Below are 16,216 nucleotides of genomic sequence, written 5' to 3'. Positions count from 1 at the left end.
CTCTGGACATGTCCAAACCACTGTCCCTCCTCTGGACATGTCCAAACCACTGTCCCTCCTCTGGACATGTCCAAACCATCTCAGTGTGTCCTCTCTAACTTTATCTCCCAGTTGTTCAACCTGTGCTGTACCTCTGATGATCTCATTCCTGATCTTCTCCATCCTTGTCACTCCTGAGGAGAACATCAACGTCTTCATTTCTGCCACTTCCAGTTCTTTCTCCTGTCTTTTTGTCCATGTCTTTGTCTCCAGTCCATACAACATAACTGTTCTCACCACTGTCTTATAAACTTTTTCTTTGATCTTTGCTGACACCCTTTTGTCCCAAATCACTCCTGAAACTTTTCTCCATCCACTCCATCCTGCCTAGACTCTCTTCTTCTCCTCTTTACCACATTCCCCATTTTCCTGGACAGTGGACCCCAAGTCCTTGAAGTCCTGCACCTTTGTGATCTCTTCTTCTTGTAGCCTCACTGTTCCACTGGTCTCCCTCTCATTCACACACATGTACTCTGTCTTACTACAACTGACTTTCACTCCTCTACTTCCAAGTGCATACCTCCACCTCTCCAAGTTCTCTTCCACCTGTTCTCACCACAGATCACAATGTCATCTGCAAACATCATAGTCCAAGGGGATTCCTCCCTGACCTCATAAGATTGATCAAATATCACTGATCCAATAAAAACAACCCTTTGTTCTTGTTACAAATAAAATCCCAACCTTCAGTTGTGTAAAACTGCATACTGTATTTTGGTTTGTTTTATACGTGCTATGTAGGACTGAGGAGCAGAAACGCACCAACGTCAGACATCTCGGGCACCTCAGCCATGTACGGGTCCTTAGTGAAGCGTGGCTCGTTGTCGTTGATGTCATGTATCTTGATGATGAACTCGGACTCGCCCTCTAGCGCCTCGTTGGTAAGGCGATTGACAGCTTTAGCGTGGAGGGTGTAGTTGGCCTTCTCCTCTCGGTCCAGCCTCTTGGTGGCGTGGATGTCCCCTGACTTTTCGTCAATCTTAAACAGGGTGCCTGCTCCTTCTCCGGTGAGGACGTACCTCACACTGCCATCTCCTCGGTCCCCATCCGAGTGAAGCTGTAAGGAAAAAGGAGAAAAATACAAATCAGATTCTAAAACCCTGCAACCGCAGAGCAACAACAAGCAACAGCTCCGGTAATTCTCATTTTAATAAATTTCCTCTTCGGTCCTTTCTGTTGCTAATTGTTGTAGCACTGCTTCAAACTCTGGTTTATAAGAGCTTTCACATTTGCCTAATTTGCTCTTATGAACACCGAGCTGCAGCCAGACTCTTTCAGTGAAAACTAAAATTATGATAATGAGCAGAAATTATGTCACAGAAAAGAAAATACCAAAAAACATAAAAAACCTTCAAATAGTTGAAGTGAAAAGGAAAAACATCACACACATCACCGGCTGCTTGACTGACAAAAACACATCCCTGCCTTGAACACTTTGTACCCAAAAAATGTCAGCGAACGCACGTTTCAAAGCACAGTCACAGTTTTACGCACACACACGCACACATATCAGCAATCTGACCAATCTGGGCCTTGGCAAATAACCACTGACAGCTTTGATCAAGTGTGTTTGGTGTCGTTCAACAGATTCGTATCATCTTTAGTAAACTGTCACAGCGTTACGACGGTACACACTCGTGGTTTACCTCGTCTTTGTGAAAGCTGCCAAGAAAGGAGCGTTTAAAATGCTGCGTGCACTCGCATTGTCGCACGCATGTTGTCACACTTTCTGTCACGAGGCCAAGGTGGCATTTTCATGCCGATGTAAAACAGAATGCCGGTGGCTCAAAGTTCGGGGGAAAAAACCAGCATGAGTGAGCGCACGTCAGCCGCCTGCCAGTCCCCTGATGGATCAGTAGCAAGACCCCCAAGACTTCACTCGCCTCTGGAGTTCCTCGTTATTCTTGGGCTCTCTGTCTCAAGTTTATTTATTTGTCTCTTCTTTCTGCATGTACAGCAGCTTAAGATGCTCTGACATTTTAATTCCACGACTAAATCCCGCTCAACATATTTATCTGAAAGAACTCATCACAAGCTTGTCCGGTCTTTTCCCATCCCCAACACATTTTAATAACCAAGGACACAGGGCTACGGTTTGGGGCAAAATGGGGGGCAAAGCTTTGCAGACACTATATTTAATATAAGCCAAACTGCATTGCGATCTCTACCGCGATAAGTGATGACGATAATTCTCCTATTGACATCTCATTAACTCCAGTTTGGTTCTGCTGGATTTTTCCTCTGCCGGCGTGACTTTCTCTGAAGCTCTTTGGCTCTGCCCGCAGACAGACAGGAGGGCTGGATATTGTGTGTTGTGGCTGGGTCACGTGGGACGAAAGTCTTCCCCTCTCATCATATATTAAAAAGCTTTTCATCCCAGGTGCTGGGAAGCTTTACTAATTCATGGAGTTTTATCAGGCTGGCACACGTGAGACCGACAGCTCTCTGGATTAGCGTCTTTAACACTGTTTTTGTGTTCGCCGCTTTTCATTCCACTCTGTCAAGCCGACCCAGTCAAGTGTGTTGCAGAATTCCAGTATATTCGGATTAAGATCTCGGCTGTCTCATTCAACCCCCTTGAATTCTGGTCAAAACAACTCTCTCTCTCCACGGCGAGAGGAAATATTCTGCAGGATTCTATTTGTTTTTGTGTTCTGCTTTGCGGCATGCGCTTCCAAACAGCAACTCAATTGGCTGAAAACAATCCACTTCAACATTATTATCTTTCTCCTGCTGTTATAGCAGCAATGTCCTTTTCTATGATTGTCTATCAGGCTGCCTATCTCTGCCGGCACAACGATTCAGTTAATAACCGTCGAGTTCCATCTTTTGGGCTGAGATGTCAGATAGACATTGTGTCTATGCTGACTGTCATTTCTGTGGAGACAGAGACATCTCAGGGTTCTGAGAAGTTCCTCCACAGCTCCATGAAGGGTATTACCAGACAGTTCAGAGTATTGAGCTCAGAGAGCCAGCTGCTGTGACCCTGTCCCTCCCAGCTGCCCACTTCGCTGGTGAGAAAAATTTACTGCTGCCCTTCTACTCAAATAAAAAAAAAAACCTCTCCTGGAAATCAATGTGGCAGCCCAATGTGCATTCACAATGGCCCTTTGATCAATTTATATTGAAAATACAATTAAACTGTCACAGGGGGAGAAAAGAAAGCCACATGTGCCTTCAGTGTGGTCACCAAGAAGCCCTGGAACATCAATAGCTAGCCTTTTCTCTGCCCTGCTCCCAAATTATATTACAAAAAAGATGGAGAGCATGACGCTATATCCATTAACTCTGGGGCTGTTGGTCTTTTCAAAAGCAAAATTAAAACTCTTATTTAAAAAAGTGTAGTCTTTAGAAAATGTTCTGCTTCGTTTTTACTTTTTTTTTTTTTGGTTCAAGTATGATAAAGAGATTAAGATTATTCATGTTTCTGTGTGGACAATGGGAAACAGCAGCTGGTTTAGCTTAGTTTAGCCCAGTTCAGCTTAGCATCAAATTCTTCCAAACAAACAACATTCAGCGTCTTACAGTATGATTACAAGATTAAAGTTTAAAGTATGTTGAGCCAAGCCAAGAAGATGCAAATCTAATCCCAATTTACGACTACGATGCGGACAATCTGTATATAATCTAGCACTGTGATGGTGCATACAGCAGAGTGGTTGTTAGCTATGATGGGAACATACAATGATGACAACACATAGCACTTATTTATTATTCTATTTGAAATCTAAACTTTGATTTAGACAGTAATACATTTTTAACTTGAAGAGGAACATTTAGCCCAAATTTAGCCAATGTTTTAAAGTCAAAAAGTGGTAAAACAAAACCGTAAGTTTGACACGACCCTTCAAAATATCTGCACTTCTATCATAAAAGCATCGTGCACAAATAGTAGAACCGTGCAGACTTTTAACAACCAGCTTTAAAGCATTCAGTTTAGAGAATCTCTGAATGAACCCGTGGGGGAATCGAGCAAGTAATTCTCCAGAGAACCCACAGTAAGTGAATGCTGCTTTGTATTTGTTGCCAATACTGAAGATGTGCAGAAGTGTTTAAGCGTCGTCATAAACACTATTACAGTTACAAATAAGTCGAGAGCAGTGCCTGTCTTTTTTTGACATGCTGCGAAAGAATGAATTCATTTTTCCAGAGTGGTTTCTGCAACGTGCCCTGCCTCTTTTACAGTCTGGCTCAATTTACTGAACCCATTAAGACTTGACACAGCTTCTAAACATCAGTACAAGCACATCTATGGGTTACAGAACGCCTTAATTAAATATGTTCTAGCTGTGCAAACCTCAAAACACAATTTGTAGTTTAACACGAAGCTAACCTAATGTGTATTTTCTTTTTGTTTCTGTTTAAAAGGTGATCGATTAAGAGAGCTCAACTGAACCATGGGGGTAAAAATATTACATCTGCAAAATCCACCACAGTTCTGTGAATGGTGATGCCTTCAGATGAAACAAGCTGAAAAGCAGCTTCATAGTTTTGAGTATCAAAATGTTCACATTTTGGACCGAGAAGACAGATGGTTTGAGAGGGAGGGTGAAGGAAGTCGTTTATGTAAAACGAAAGAAACCATCTTTAAACAGAGGAGGTCTCAGATTTCAACGTTCAAAAAGTTATAATGCAGCTTTAGGACTGATAGCAGTCATTTTCAATCCTATCACGAATTCATCCATGTCACCAGAGTGGCTCCTCTGTGAGTCAGATTAACAAAGACCCTAACAAACCTCTACTGTGAGGAGTGATAGGACAATCTGCATGTGTATCTAGCTTAGCTCAACTTTATAACTCGAACCCCACATTCTCTGTTCTTTGAATTGAGAAATCTCCTCGGACGAGAAGCGAAACGTCTTCAGTTACAAATAAAGTCCAGTTGTTTTTGTCTTGAACTTTTTTGAGCTTAATATTTTCATACACTCAGAGGAATGATTATTTTTTAAATTCAATCTTTATTTATACATGTTAGTCTCATTGAGCCTCGAGGACTCATTTATAAGAGAGACCTGTTTTTAAAGAATGATGACTGCAGTAGACAATCACAAAATAAAGCGTATAAGTTGAAAAATTAAATGGAAGAAAAATTATGTAAAAAAAATTGAAACAAAAACAGCTACATTGTAAAGCGATATAAAATACTAAAAACAGGAACATGTCTACGTTGGTTTTTGCCAGGAACTTAACAGATGTTTAAAGCCACTTAAGAGACATCAAGGTCGAGAGCTTCAGGTCTTTTTGCAAGATATTCCAGGAAACAGGAGCGGAGTAGTAGAAGATCCTTTTGTCTAGTTCAGTCCTCACTGAGGGAACACTGCAGGTAATGATGTCCTGAGAGTGCACGCTGTAGCTGCACTCACACAGAGACATGTAGGAGGAGATGTATGAAGGCAGCAGACCAAGAAGTGATTTAAAGATGAACAGTGAGAGAGTCTGTGTGAAGTTAATGATGACCAGTTAACCAGTGAATACTGGGTGCAGTGGTGGGTACGATAGTTACAGCCAGTTATGAATCTTAGCGCACCATGATAGACAGTTTTAGTTCAACAGTAAACAACTGTGTCGTCAGCAGAGAAATGTAAGGAGGCATCTGGAATGATCTGACCTACATTACCTATGCAGATTGTGAAGAGGGTGGGACCTAAGACTGACCCTTGTGGTACACCATTGTTAACAGTAAGATAACTGGAAGAATGTTGAACATTATGTTGAACACATTGCCTCTGATTTGAAAAATAGTTAGTGAACCAATCAATGGTGTGATCTGAGAAACCAATTTCTGAGATCATATGACACAAGATGTTCTGATCCACAGTGTCAGAATCTTTAGACAGGTCTAAGAAAAGTGCAGCACAATAATCCTTAGCATCCAGTGCTTCAACAACGTCATTAAGAACCTTCAGTGAAGCAGTGGTTGTGCTGTGTTGTTTCCTGAAACCAGATTGATGGAGAGGTAGGATGTTAAAAAAATCCAAATACTTTTTGATTTGAGAGTTTATCAGTTTTTCTAGGACCTTGGCTAAAATACAGAATTTAGAGATTGGTAGATAATTGTTCTAACTGATAATTGTTGATAATTTACCCTGTTGATAAATGTTCTTCTCTATAAAATCGGTGCATTTTCCCCATTATTTTAAAGTAAGTTAAACCTTTTACATGTAAAAACTTTAGCAAAAGGAAAATGCTGTTAAAAGGTGTTAATCTTTTCAGTTAAAATAAATAAATAACAACACCGAATCATGTTTTCAAAAATCACACTTGTAGTTTGCATTTGAAAATCAGCATGTTCAGTGGAAGAAAACAAGACTCATTATTAACCGGTTTGGATTTCTCTCCCAGTTGAAAATATTCATTTCTCATCCTCCTGTCTGAAGAGGGCTGAAGAGTGAAGTGGCACTCATCAGACATCTGTGCGTGAGAACTTATCAGGGTGCCGTCTTTGTTTGTGAAATTAATCAGCTTCAAGTGCAGCAAATGTTGGTGCAGGCGCGATCTGGTCACCATTTGTGCCTCTCTCAAGTTCGGCCAAAAAGATGGCGTTGGAAACGAGCTGCTTAGGGCAATTAGCCAGTTAGCCTTTAAGGGCTCGTGTCCTGGCCCGTCGAGATCTGGCTGCCTTCTCTGTATCCAGATGGTAGCCTCAGACCGTGCACAAAAACAGCCAATCAAATGACTGTTAATGTGCAAACATCACAAATATTCAAAGCTGCTCAATGTGGAAGGTAAACTTTCTGTACCACACATTCATCTTCTACGGACACTCCCATTCTTTTGTTTTGTGCCACACACCGTAGATAGGTTGTAGTCTTTTGGAGTAACACTTTGCATTTAGTAGCTCAGAGGTCACAGCTCTTTGGGTTTGTGAAGTCATCGGTCGTTACGTATGATAGATTTTATTTTCACGGACACTTTGTTCTGTTATCCTCATTTTTCATTATTTGTGCTGCTAATGGGATGATTTCAAACTGAAGCTTTTAGGCCCAGTAGCTCCTAGACACTAACCAGTCCCCTCATCCCTTCTGTTCTCCAACATACCTGCACTAAACTCTCATTCTGGGTCCACTGAAGAGCTGTAACCTGAAATGATTTATTCAAAGAACTATTTGGGAATGCAAATGTAGAAAGCGAACTATTGCAGGCACTCTAAACAACTACCAGTGCTTTAGCAAGTGCGTGGATAAAGAATCTGTCCGTTAAAAGAATACACAAACATCTACCAATCAGAAGAATCAATTCTCATTGAACCAAATGGTTACCGGCCATCACAGTCGAAGGTTGACAGCCACAGATCAGTTTGAGCCGCAGCCACAAGATTAACATGAAGCCTGGAACCATGGATGAATTTATTATTGTGAGTGGATCATGCAGCTTGGACGGTGATCAGAAAGGACACTTGTTGAAAATCTGACACGTGATATTTTTATTTTCTGCATAAAATCATGACCACTATAAAAGCACATGTTTATTCCCTGCACATATCACGTTATTTTGGCTTCAAAGGTTCTTTCCTTTTATCAGGTGGACGAGAGGTTTCAATCGTGGGTTTACAGATATTTTTGTACAACTGTTACTTTATTTTTTTAATTATTACCTGCTGACGGAGGCTTTTGACCAACTCTCTCTTTTGTGTTCATTTTTCTGAAGCATTAGCAAAATATTTCATGAACAAGAAGATGGATTTTATTGATACTCTGAGGCAGCGCCGTATTTTTTGCCGTATAGGTCGCACCTTTTTTGTATAAATTTGCAAGTCCTGTGACTTATACACCGAAGCGACTACTATACGTTTTTTCCATATTTATGACCCAACTTTTGTCTGAGATCTGATGATTTCATTCATTCTGACATAAAAAAATATTAAAAATTACCACATGCAGCCGCTAGAGTGCCCTCGAGCATTATGGCAAGCCAAGTGTCTCATTAATAGGTAAAAGTGGCTATTAGTGAGACACTTAGCTTGCCATCTAAGCCACCTCATGGAGCAAACGTCAAACCAGCTTTATTTCACCGCCCGGATGAAATGCAGCTGATTAAAGTGCATTAATTAAGGAAAAGTTCAAATGAGACACACCTTTGCTATAATTTCGAGCAAACAAATAATTGTTTTCAAGTGTTAATCTTGTAAATATTTTTAAAAAGTCCTCCCGTGCGCGCTCCCGCAGCCACTATTTGGCAGCCAATGGATTTTTGGCACAACCCACGTTTCCAGGTGGTCAGCGGTGACGCCTAACAAACACGATGCGTCAGCACTGACACATAATAGATGCGACTTATTCATGTTTCTTCCACTCTATTAGACATTTTTGGACTGATGCGACTTTTACAGCGGTGTGACGTGTACAGTGAAAAATACAGTAAGTTTTGGCTGCACAACTTCAACAGATGAGTCTTTTGATTCAAGATGGCCGCCACAGCTAAGCAACCTTTGGAAACACAAGAATTTATATAACTCAGCCAGTTTTGTAGATGTGGAACTAACATTGACTGCATGGGGTTATTTACAAAATTTAACCAAAATGTCTTTACATTCTTTCCACTCTCATCATAAGACAATCTCAGTTCAAAATTACAAAATGCTTATAAGTCACGTGAAAATTAACGCACAGCAAATGATGTAGCAAGCTGCATTATTTAAACAAGAAAAATAACTCAACTTTAACAGTCAGTGTTTGGTGTAGTGACATCTTGTAGAACAAATTGCAAAAGACATAACATCTGTCTCATAATATATGACCCCAAACTACAAAGATCATAGAAAGTATTCAAGAGAAAATGTCTTTGGTGAAAATTTTTGTTTTTTATCTCATAAAAACGGTGAAATTGACTTGTGTTTATGACAAAACAGTGAATTTCTTCTAAAACATTACCTTAAATGTCACAAAATAAATGAAGAATTCTTTATAAAACATCTGTATAAGGACTTTCTGTCACTGGTGGACAAAGAAGAGTCGGTTGAGTTCATTCCATGTTAAAGATCACATCTTCACTGTGTTTGGAAAACCAGCTGATTTCACTGAAGGCGAACCTAAGTGTTGTTGAAAGATTAATTATTCTCACCCTAACAAAGCCGAAGGGTGTTAAAAACAGTAGTAGGCAGGTGATAGTATGCAGATAATTACGGATGCTGTTGATTTGTTGGTAAATCTCATTTGGAAATCCTTTTTCTTCTGTAGTCGTAGTCAGACAGGTGTTTGCCAAGTTGCATAGCCAAAAACATTTGTCACACCTTTCCCCTCCACAAGATGCAATGGAAATCACCCCCTTCCTGTGCACAAGCAGGAACTTATCACCAAGAACCTAGAAACACTGGCAACGTGTAACCCAGGCTGCCGCAGGAGACCACCGGGGTTGCCATGGTGCGGGTACAGCCAGGGGTGTATCACGTTGCAGACTCCTCGCTTCTCTGCCAAGGTGAGCAGCTGGTAACGGAGTAGCATGAACCCAAAACAAAAAGAAAACGAATAACCCCCTACATAAACAAGTACATTCCCCTTAGGTTGCCTCAACTGCTGAGTCATACAGGACTGGGAAGCGATTGTGCTCATCAACCTTTTTTTGTCTTTCCTCTGAGTTTTAACTGATTACTGGAGGCTGGTGTTGGTTCGTATGCAGCGAGCATCGCTGACTTGCGAGGGACTATGTTGAGCAGTCTACCCAGCAGGCCTAGAACCACTGGGGCCTATCAGAGGCTGTAAATACTTTATGAGATATGATAGTGCAGCACAAACACTCCTCAACCACAGGCCATTAACCGTTTTCGGTGGATATGTGCCCTTTGGTAAAGTAAGAAATAATGAAATAAACAGCCTTTTCCCCCGGTGACAGCACGAGTCCTCTGAGGCTCGCTCACAACTTGACTGCTAATGAGAGGCAGTGTTTGTCTCTTACTAAATATTCAAAAAACAAAACTCATTAGCCAATACAGCAAGCTTTGCAGCCAACAAAACTCGCCATAAAGACACTGCCAGCATCTTGTTTTTTTTCTTACGTTCTTATCTGGATCAGTTTGCCTTTCGTTTACAACTGCTCTTGTTAAGCTTGTTAAGAGAAGATTGCAATTTTATCTGTTAGCACTTCACAACTTCATGAAACTGTTAGAACAACGGCAAAAGGGGAGAGACTGCAAACAATAAGAAGCAGGAAGGTGTAATTCAAGCGCAGTTTCATCGTTTTCTTCTATAGCAAGTGTCAAAAGCCGCTCTCTTGTTCATAATAACCTGCCATTGTGTCATTTCCAATTCATTTTCTCGGCACAAACAAAGGTGGTTTTGTTCCATGCTGCGTTCTCGGGTTACCGTGATGTCACTGGGGCTGGCAAAAGCTTTGTTTTCTGTGATTCTTGTCATTTCCTGCCACCCTCCAGGCATGGTGAAAGCGGTGGGCGCTACCTAAGGATACAGATGCAGATAGCTGCTCGCAGTCTTCATCTCCAAAGCTATTCATTCCCTTTAGGGCCTCATTCATCACTCGTACTTTATCTGACAATTAACAAACTGTAATTGCAATCAGAAAAAAAAATCTACACTCTGCAATCCTATGCAACAACTGGCTACTGAGCTGAAAATGAGGAAACGCATCCAGCTGCACGCACTTTGGGAAAACAAGAAGTGCTCGGAGTCATGATTAAGTATGCTGCTCGAAGGTTGATGCTTAAGTGGTGTCTTCTGGAGATGGCCTCTCAGGCCGCGGCCTCTGCTTCTTTAAGTGTACACCACACTCAGATAATCCATTCTTCTTTCGCTATTAGTCCCTTTGCAGGCCGAAAGGACGAGTGGCACATCAATCACCGGTCTCCGAACGCAAAGTGGTTTGATCAGGCTCTGTATTTACATTTGATCTTCACTCACTCAATTTCTTTTATTCTTTCTTCTTTTTGTTCTCCCACAGTGAATGCAATAATCCTGTTTGTCCAGGACTGAAAGTCAACCTTCGCTCAGGGAGGACGTTGGTTGCAGAATCTCATTTGGTTGGATGACTCTATCCTCCGTGGACACACGATTGGAATGCAAAGCACTGGGCTCATTCAACCCCATGCACAAAACAGCCTTTCTTCTCTTCCTCCATCTTCCTGACCTTGCCACATCGCTCCACAATCTCCTCAATTACAGTAGATTGGAAGAGGGGACCAATAGCTTGACTTCTGCTCCGACGCATGTAAAGCAAGCATTATAATGCCCATCTTCTGGTATATCTAAACACACATACATACAGTTTCTCATCGAATGATATCTGAGTTGACAGCAAGTTTTCATTTTGTTGAACAAATAAAACCTTTGGAAGAAGTTGTATTTTACTTCGGGGCTTCAGGATGGCTTGATGTGAGTGGAATGGACATGAGGCAAGCAGCCATGGAGCTGACAGGAAGCATAAAATCTATTGGAGAGCCAACAGAAAACAATGTCCTGAACTGATGGGTGGATGGAGGGATGGATGAAACATGATCAGTGAAAGACTATTCCATGTCATGTTGATCCAATGATGGGACCATCCTCATATTTTCTGAGACAGGCTGACACATTCATTTATATATGGTGATATATTTGGCTGGTATTTGTTTTGAAGCACATCAAACAAAGTAATCTGTTCCTCCGGGTCTGTTAGAGGTCAGTTATGTAACAAACATTCATTACGCTACATAATGAATGCTCCAACGGTACAAAATGCCAAATTTATGAATCAGCAGGGCCAGTTCCTTTATTTTATTTCTGTACACATTTTACTCAACAAATATAAGAGACAAAAATAAAGCTCTCACTTTTTATTTCTATTTATGGATCTCAGTTTCCTAAAAATGGGGAAGATGGCCACATTGATGTGAAAATACCCAAGACTGATTACAACTTAAGGGTTTTCAACCAAAAATGATGTTTTAATAACTTTATCTTCTCCTGAAAATGTTTTTTGTTAGCCCATCCTGAAGAAGTCATGAAACCGATTTAGACGTAAATATCTGAAAACAAAAGATGAAATATTAATTTTATTATTTGATGCCACACTTACATGTTTCAGTGTGAACCATTAGTTCTGAAGAACTGTTTTTTTCAAAAAATACTACAATTTTAAACACTTTTACTAACTTAGATCCTTTTGTGTGATGGTAAAATATTAATCTAATCGTATGACGCGTTTCTTTTTAAACCCAAGCAGAAGTCTGTCTTCATAAATATGGATTGAGCGCAAACAATAAGACGTTTTTGCATGAGCTAAAATAGCAACTTTTTTAAATGTCAGAGTTAATATTCTGTCCATCTCAGAGCAGCAGATGATGGACACAGAAAACTAACTCAGAGAAACAGAGTGGGGTCTGACCAGGGGTGCCCACACGTTTTCAGCATGCGAGCTACTTTAAAAATGACCAAGTCAAAGTGATCTACCTGCTATAAGGCCGAGAACAACCTCTGGAAATGTTAGGTTTGTTTCAATGTTTATTGGGGGTAATAAACAAAAAAATGAGTGGGTTTAACCGGAAAAACACTATAGTTTCCATGTCAGTCAGGTTGCCAGATAAGAACTTATGAACTATAGTACTGTCGCTTTAAAATGATAGTATTTTGATCCAAACTGTCATTCAATTCAATTCAAAATTACTTTATTAATCCCAAAAGGAAATTAAGTGTTGTTGTACAGGTCCTTCTCAAAAAATTAGCATATCGTGATAAAGGCCACTATTTTCCATAATGTAATGATAAAAATGAAACTTTCATATATTTCAGATTCATTGCACACCAACTGAAATATTTCAGGTCTTTAATTGTTTTAATACTGATGATTATGGCATACAGCTCATGAAAACCCAAAATGCCTGTCCCAAAAAATTAGCATATTTCATCCCACCAATGAAAGACAAGTGTTTTTAATACAAAAAACGCCAACCTTCAAATAATCATGTTCAGTTATGCACTCAATACTTGGTCGGGAATCCTTTTGCATGAATGACTGCTTCAATGCGGCGAGGCATGGATGCAATCAGCCTGTGGCACTGCTGAGGTGTTATGGAGGCCCAGGATGCTTCGATAGCGGCCTTAAGCTCATCCAGAGTGTTGGGTCTTGTGTCTCTCAACTTTCTCTTCACAATATCCCACAGGTTCTCTATGGGGTTCAGGTCAGGAGAGTTGGCAGGCCAATTGAGCACAGTAATACCATGGTCAGTAAACCATTTACCAGTGGTTTTGGCACTGTGAGCAGGTGCCAGGTCGTGCTGAAAAATGAAATCTTCATCTCCATAAAGCTTTTCAGCAGATGGAAGCATGAAGTGCTCCAAAATCTCCTGATAGCTGCTGCATTGACCCTGCGCTTGATAAAACACAGTGGACCAACACCAGCAGATGACATGGCACCCCAGTGACTGTGGAAACTTGACACTGGACCTCAAGCAATGTGAATTCTGTGTCTCCTCTCTTCCTCCAGACTCTGGGACCTTGATTTCCAAAGGAAATGCAAAATTTACTGTAATCAGAGAACATAACTTTGGACCACTCAGCAGCAGTCCCAGGCGAGATGCTTCTGACGCAGTCTCTTGTTCAAGATTGGCTTGACCTGGGGAATGCGGCACCTGTAGCCCATTTCCTGCACACGCCTGTGCACGGTGGCTCTGGATGTTTCTACTCCAGACTCAGTCCACTTCTTCCGCAGGTCCCCCAAGGTCTGGAATCGGCCCTTCTCCACAATCCTCCTCAGGGTCCGGTCACCTCTTCTCATTGTGCAGCGTTTTCTGCCACACTTTTCCCTTCCCACAGACTTCCCACTGAGGTGCCTTGATACAGCACTCTGGGAACAGCCTATTCGTTCAGCAATTTCTTTCTGTGTCTTACCCTCTTGCTTGAGGGTGTCAATGATGGCCTTCTGGACAGCAGTCAGGTCGGCAGTCTTACCCATGATTGTGGTTTTGAGTAATGAACAAGGCTGGGAGTTTTTAAAAGCCTCAGGAATCTTTTGCAGGTGTTTAGAGTTACGTCGTTGATTCAGATGGTTAGGTTAATAGCTTGTTTAGAGAACCTTTTCATGATATGCTCATTTTTTGGGACAGGCATTTTGGGTTTTCATGAGCTGTATGCCATAATCATCAGTATTAAAACAATTAAAGACCTGAAATATTTCAGTTGGTGTGCAATGAATCTGAAATATATGAAAGTTTCATTTTTATCATTACATTATGGAAAATAATTACCTTTATCACAATATGCTAATTTTTTGAGAAGGACCTGTATATAGTCAAAAATATTGACAAATTCCAGAATCATCCTGAAATGTTTGTTTGTGAATCAAATACATGAAATTTTTAACTGCAAATTGGCCAATAATTTAAAGGGAACCCTTGAAAAATGTTTTTGCTGATGTAAAATTCACATGGACCCAAGCCTGAGAGCTGTCAGCTGAAATAATTTAAAGTGTTTTTAAAACCATCTAAGAGCATATCAACAGAGCGTGACAAAAAATGTTGGTTGCTTCCAGTCAGCTGTGTCTAAACTTTGAGACAAGACAAACAAAAGCTAAGGAACCCGTCAAAGTGTCAGGACAGAAATCTAAAATTCAATGCTTTTAAAACAGAAAATGCAAAACAGCAACTAAATCGATTTGCCACTTTGTCAATAAATGCATACTTGTTGACGACTTGAACCTTTCGTAGTGATAAAGTAAAACAAAACATGACCAAGGTTTTTAAATTCAGGAAAAATAATAAAAAAAATAAATAAAAAGTCTATACAAAGCTTCACACTTTTTTTTTGTAAGTGAAAGTTAAACTTTTATAAACTCAATTTTCTTGACTTTCCCATTGATTTTTGAGCTACTTTTGACTCTGAGAGCAAACATTTACCAAAATGCCTTTATAAAATGGTTTTAAAACCCAAGGTTAATATGTCTGATACATTGTAGCTATTTCTGTCAGAAATTTTCCAAACATTTGTCAGACCATTGTAGTTACTTCAGCTGATGTCACCGTAATACAGTGAGCAATAAAATAATAAAGAAACTGGTGCCTTCATTCTAATGGTACCTCTGCTCAACTTAATAAAAAAAAAAATATATATATACATATATATATATATATATATATTGCATTTCCTGTTTCATTAACTGTATTTAATAAATAATAATAGTAAAAAACAAACAATATAGGAGAAGAAAAATCAGCAGCTCCAAACCTGAGGTCATGGTCCTCAGTCAGAAAAGGCTGCAGGCTTAACTAAACTTGGAAAATAACAAGAATACATTCCATAACTTTTACAGTACAGTTGAAACTGCACTCATGGAGGATATTGGTTTTATTAGGGAACACCTAGTTCAGTGACGTGGTCCACAATCAGAGCAGCATTGTAACCACATCTTCTCTGATAAGCCTGTCCTCTGTATTCTCTCTCCCTCGCAGTGATTAGTTAGTTGATAAACTCATTTTATGCTAATCTGTTCTTATTCCAAAGAAACAGAAAAAAAAAATCTGAAACCACGTATCACTGGACAACTTTTGAGTGAATAAGATTTTGGAGATTAGACTTTCTGGACACAAAAGTGTTTCTAATAGTTGTTTTATTGTTTACTGAACTTTCCACCCCCTAAACAACACAACAACAACAGCAGAATACCACATATGGCACATTCTATGCCATCAACCATTATACAGCCATGCAATCTACAGTAATAACCAGTTTATAACATTTGACCTGGATTTGTGAAACTGGGGTGATGAAAAGTATAGAAGCCCAGACAAGATCAAATTTATGTGTGGACCATGATAAAATGTCTGTCTTTCAAATGAGACTACATTTCCAGACATTAACAATTACTGCGTGTCTCGTGGATTACACGCTGTTAGCCTCCTTCACATGACATTAACCCGGCGAACTCTCAGAATGTGGTTGGTCTCAGCAAATCTGGAGAACTTTCTTCGCTGTGAGGGCAGTGATGATGATGCTACACTCTCTGACTTACACAGCTAGTCTTCGTTAACGTCCACATCACCAAGACACTCTCCTGTGCTCTGACCATACTTTTAAAGCACAACATTCCTACACTGATACCAACATGTACACCCACTGTCCCACCGTGCCCTGCAAGACTCACTCAGACCACATCAGGGTGCAGCGATGCACTCTGATCACACCGTGCTAGAAACACTTGGCTACCACAGATGGGTGCGATGGTGTTCGTAGCCCAGGCACGAGGACTTTGACAGTCC

At 40.4% G+C, this 16,216-nt stretch overlaps 1 protein-coding gene across 1 annotated transcript in view; it reads right to left on the bottom strand.

Annotated features, from left to right (window-relative positions):
• LOC119426797 (cadherin-10-like) overlaps window positions 1-16,216 on the bottom strand; it is a 54,475-nt gene that overhangs the window by 23,350 nt on the left and 14,909 nt on the right. The window contains exon 2 of the mRNA XM_037694378.1: window positions 802-1,096. Coding sequence (XP_037550306.1) covers window positions 802-1,096 — 295 coding nt within the window. The remainder of the gene's footprint in view (window positions 1-801; window positions 1,097-16,216) is intronic.

This window comes from Nematolebias whitei, chromosome 20 (genome assembly GCF_014905685.2).
Source record: "Nematolebias whitei isolate Nwh7 chromosome 20, NemWhi1, whole genome shotgun sequence".
NCBI classification, from domain to species: Eukaryota; Metazoa; Chordata; class Actinopteri; order Cyprinodontiformes; family Rivulidae; genus Nematolebias; species Nematolebias whitei.
Note: the sequence above shows the minus strand (reverse complement) of the source record. Positions and strands in the feature narration are given on the sequence as shown.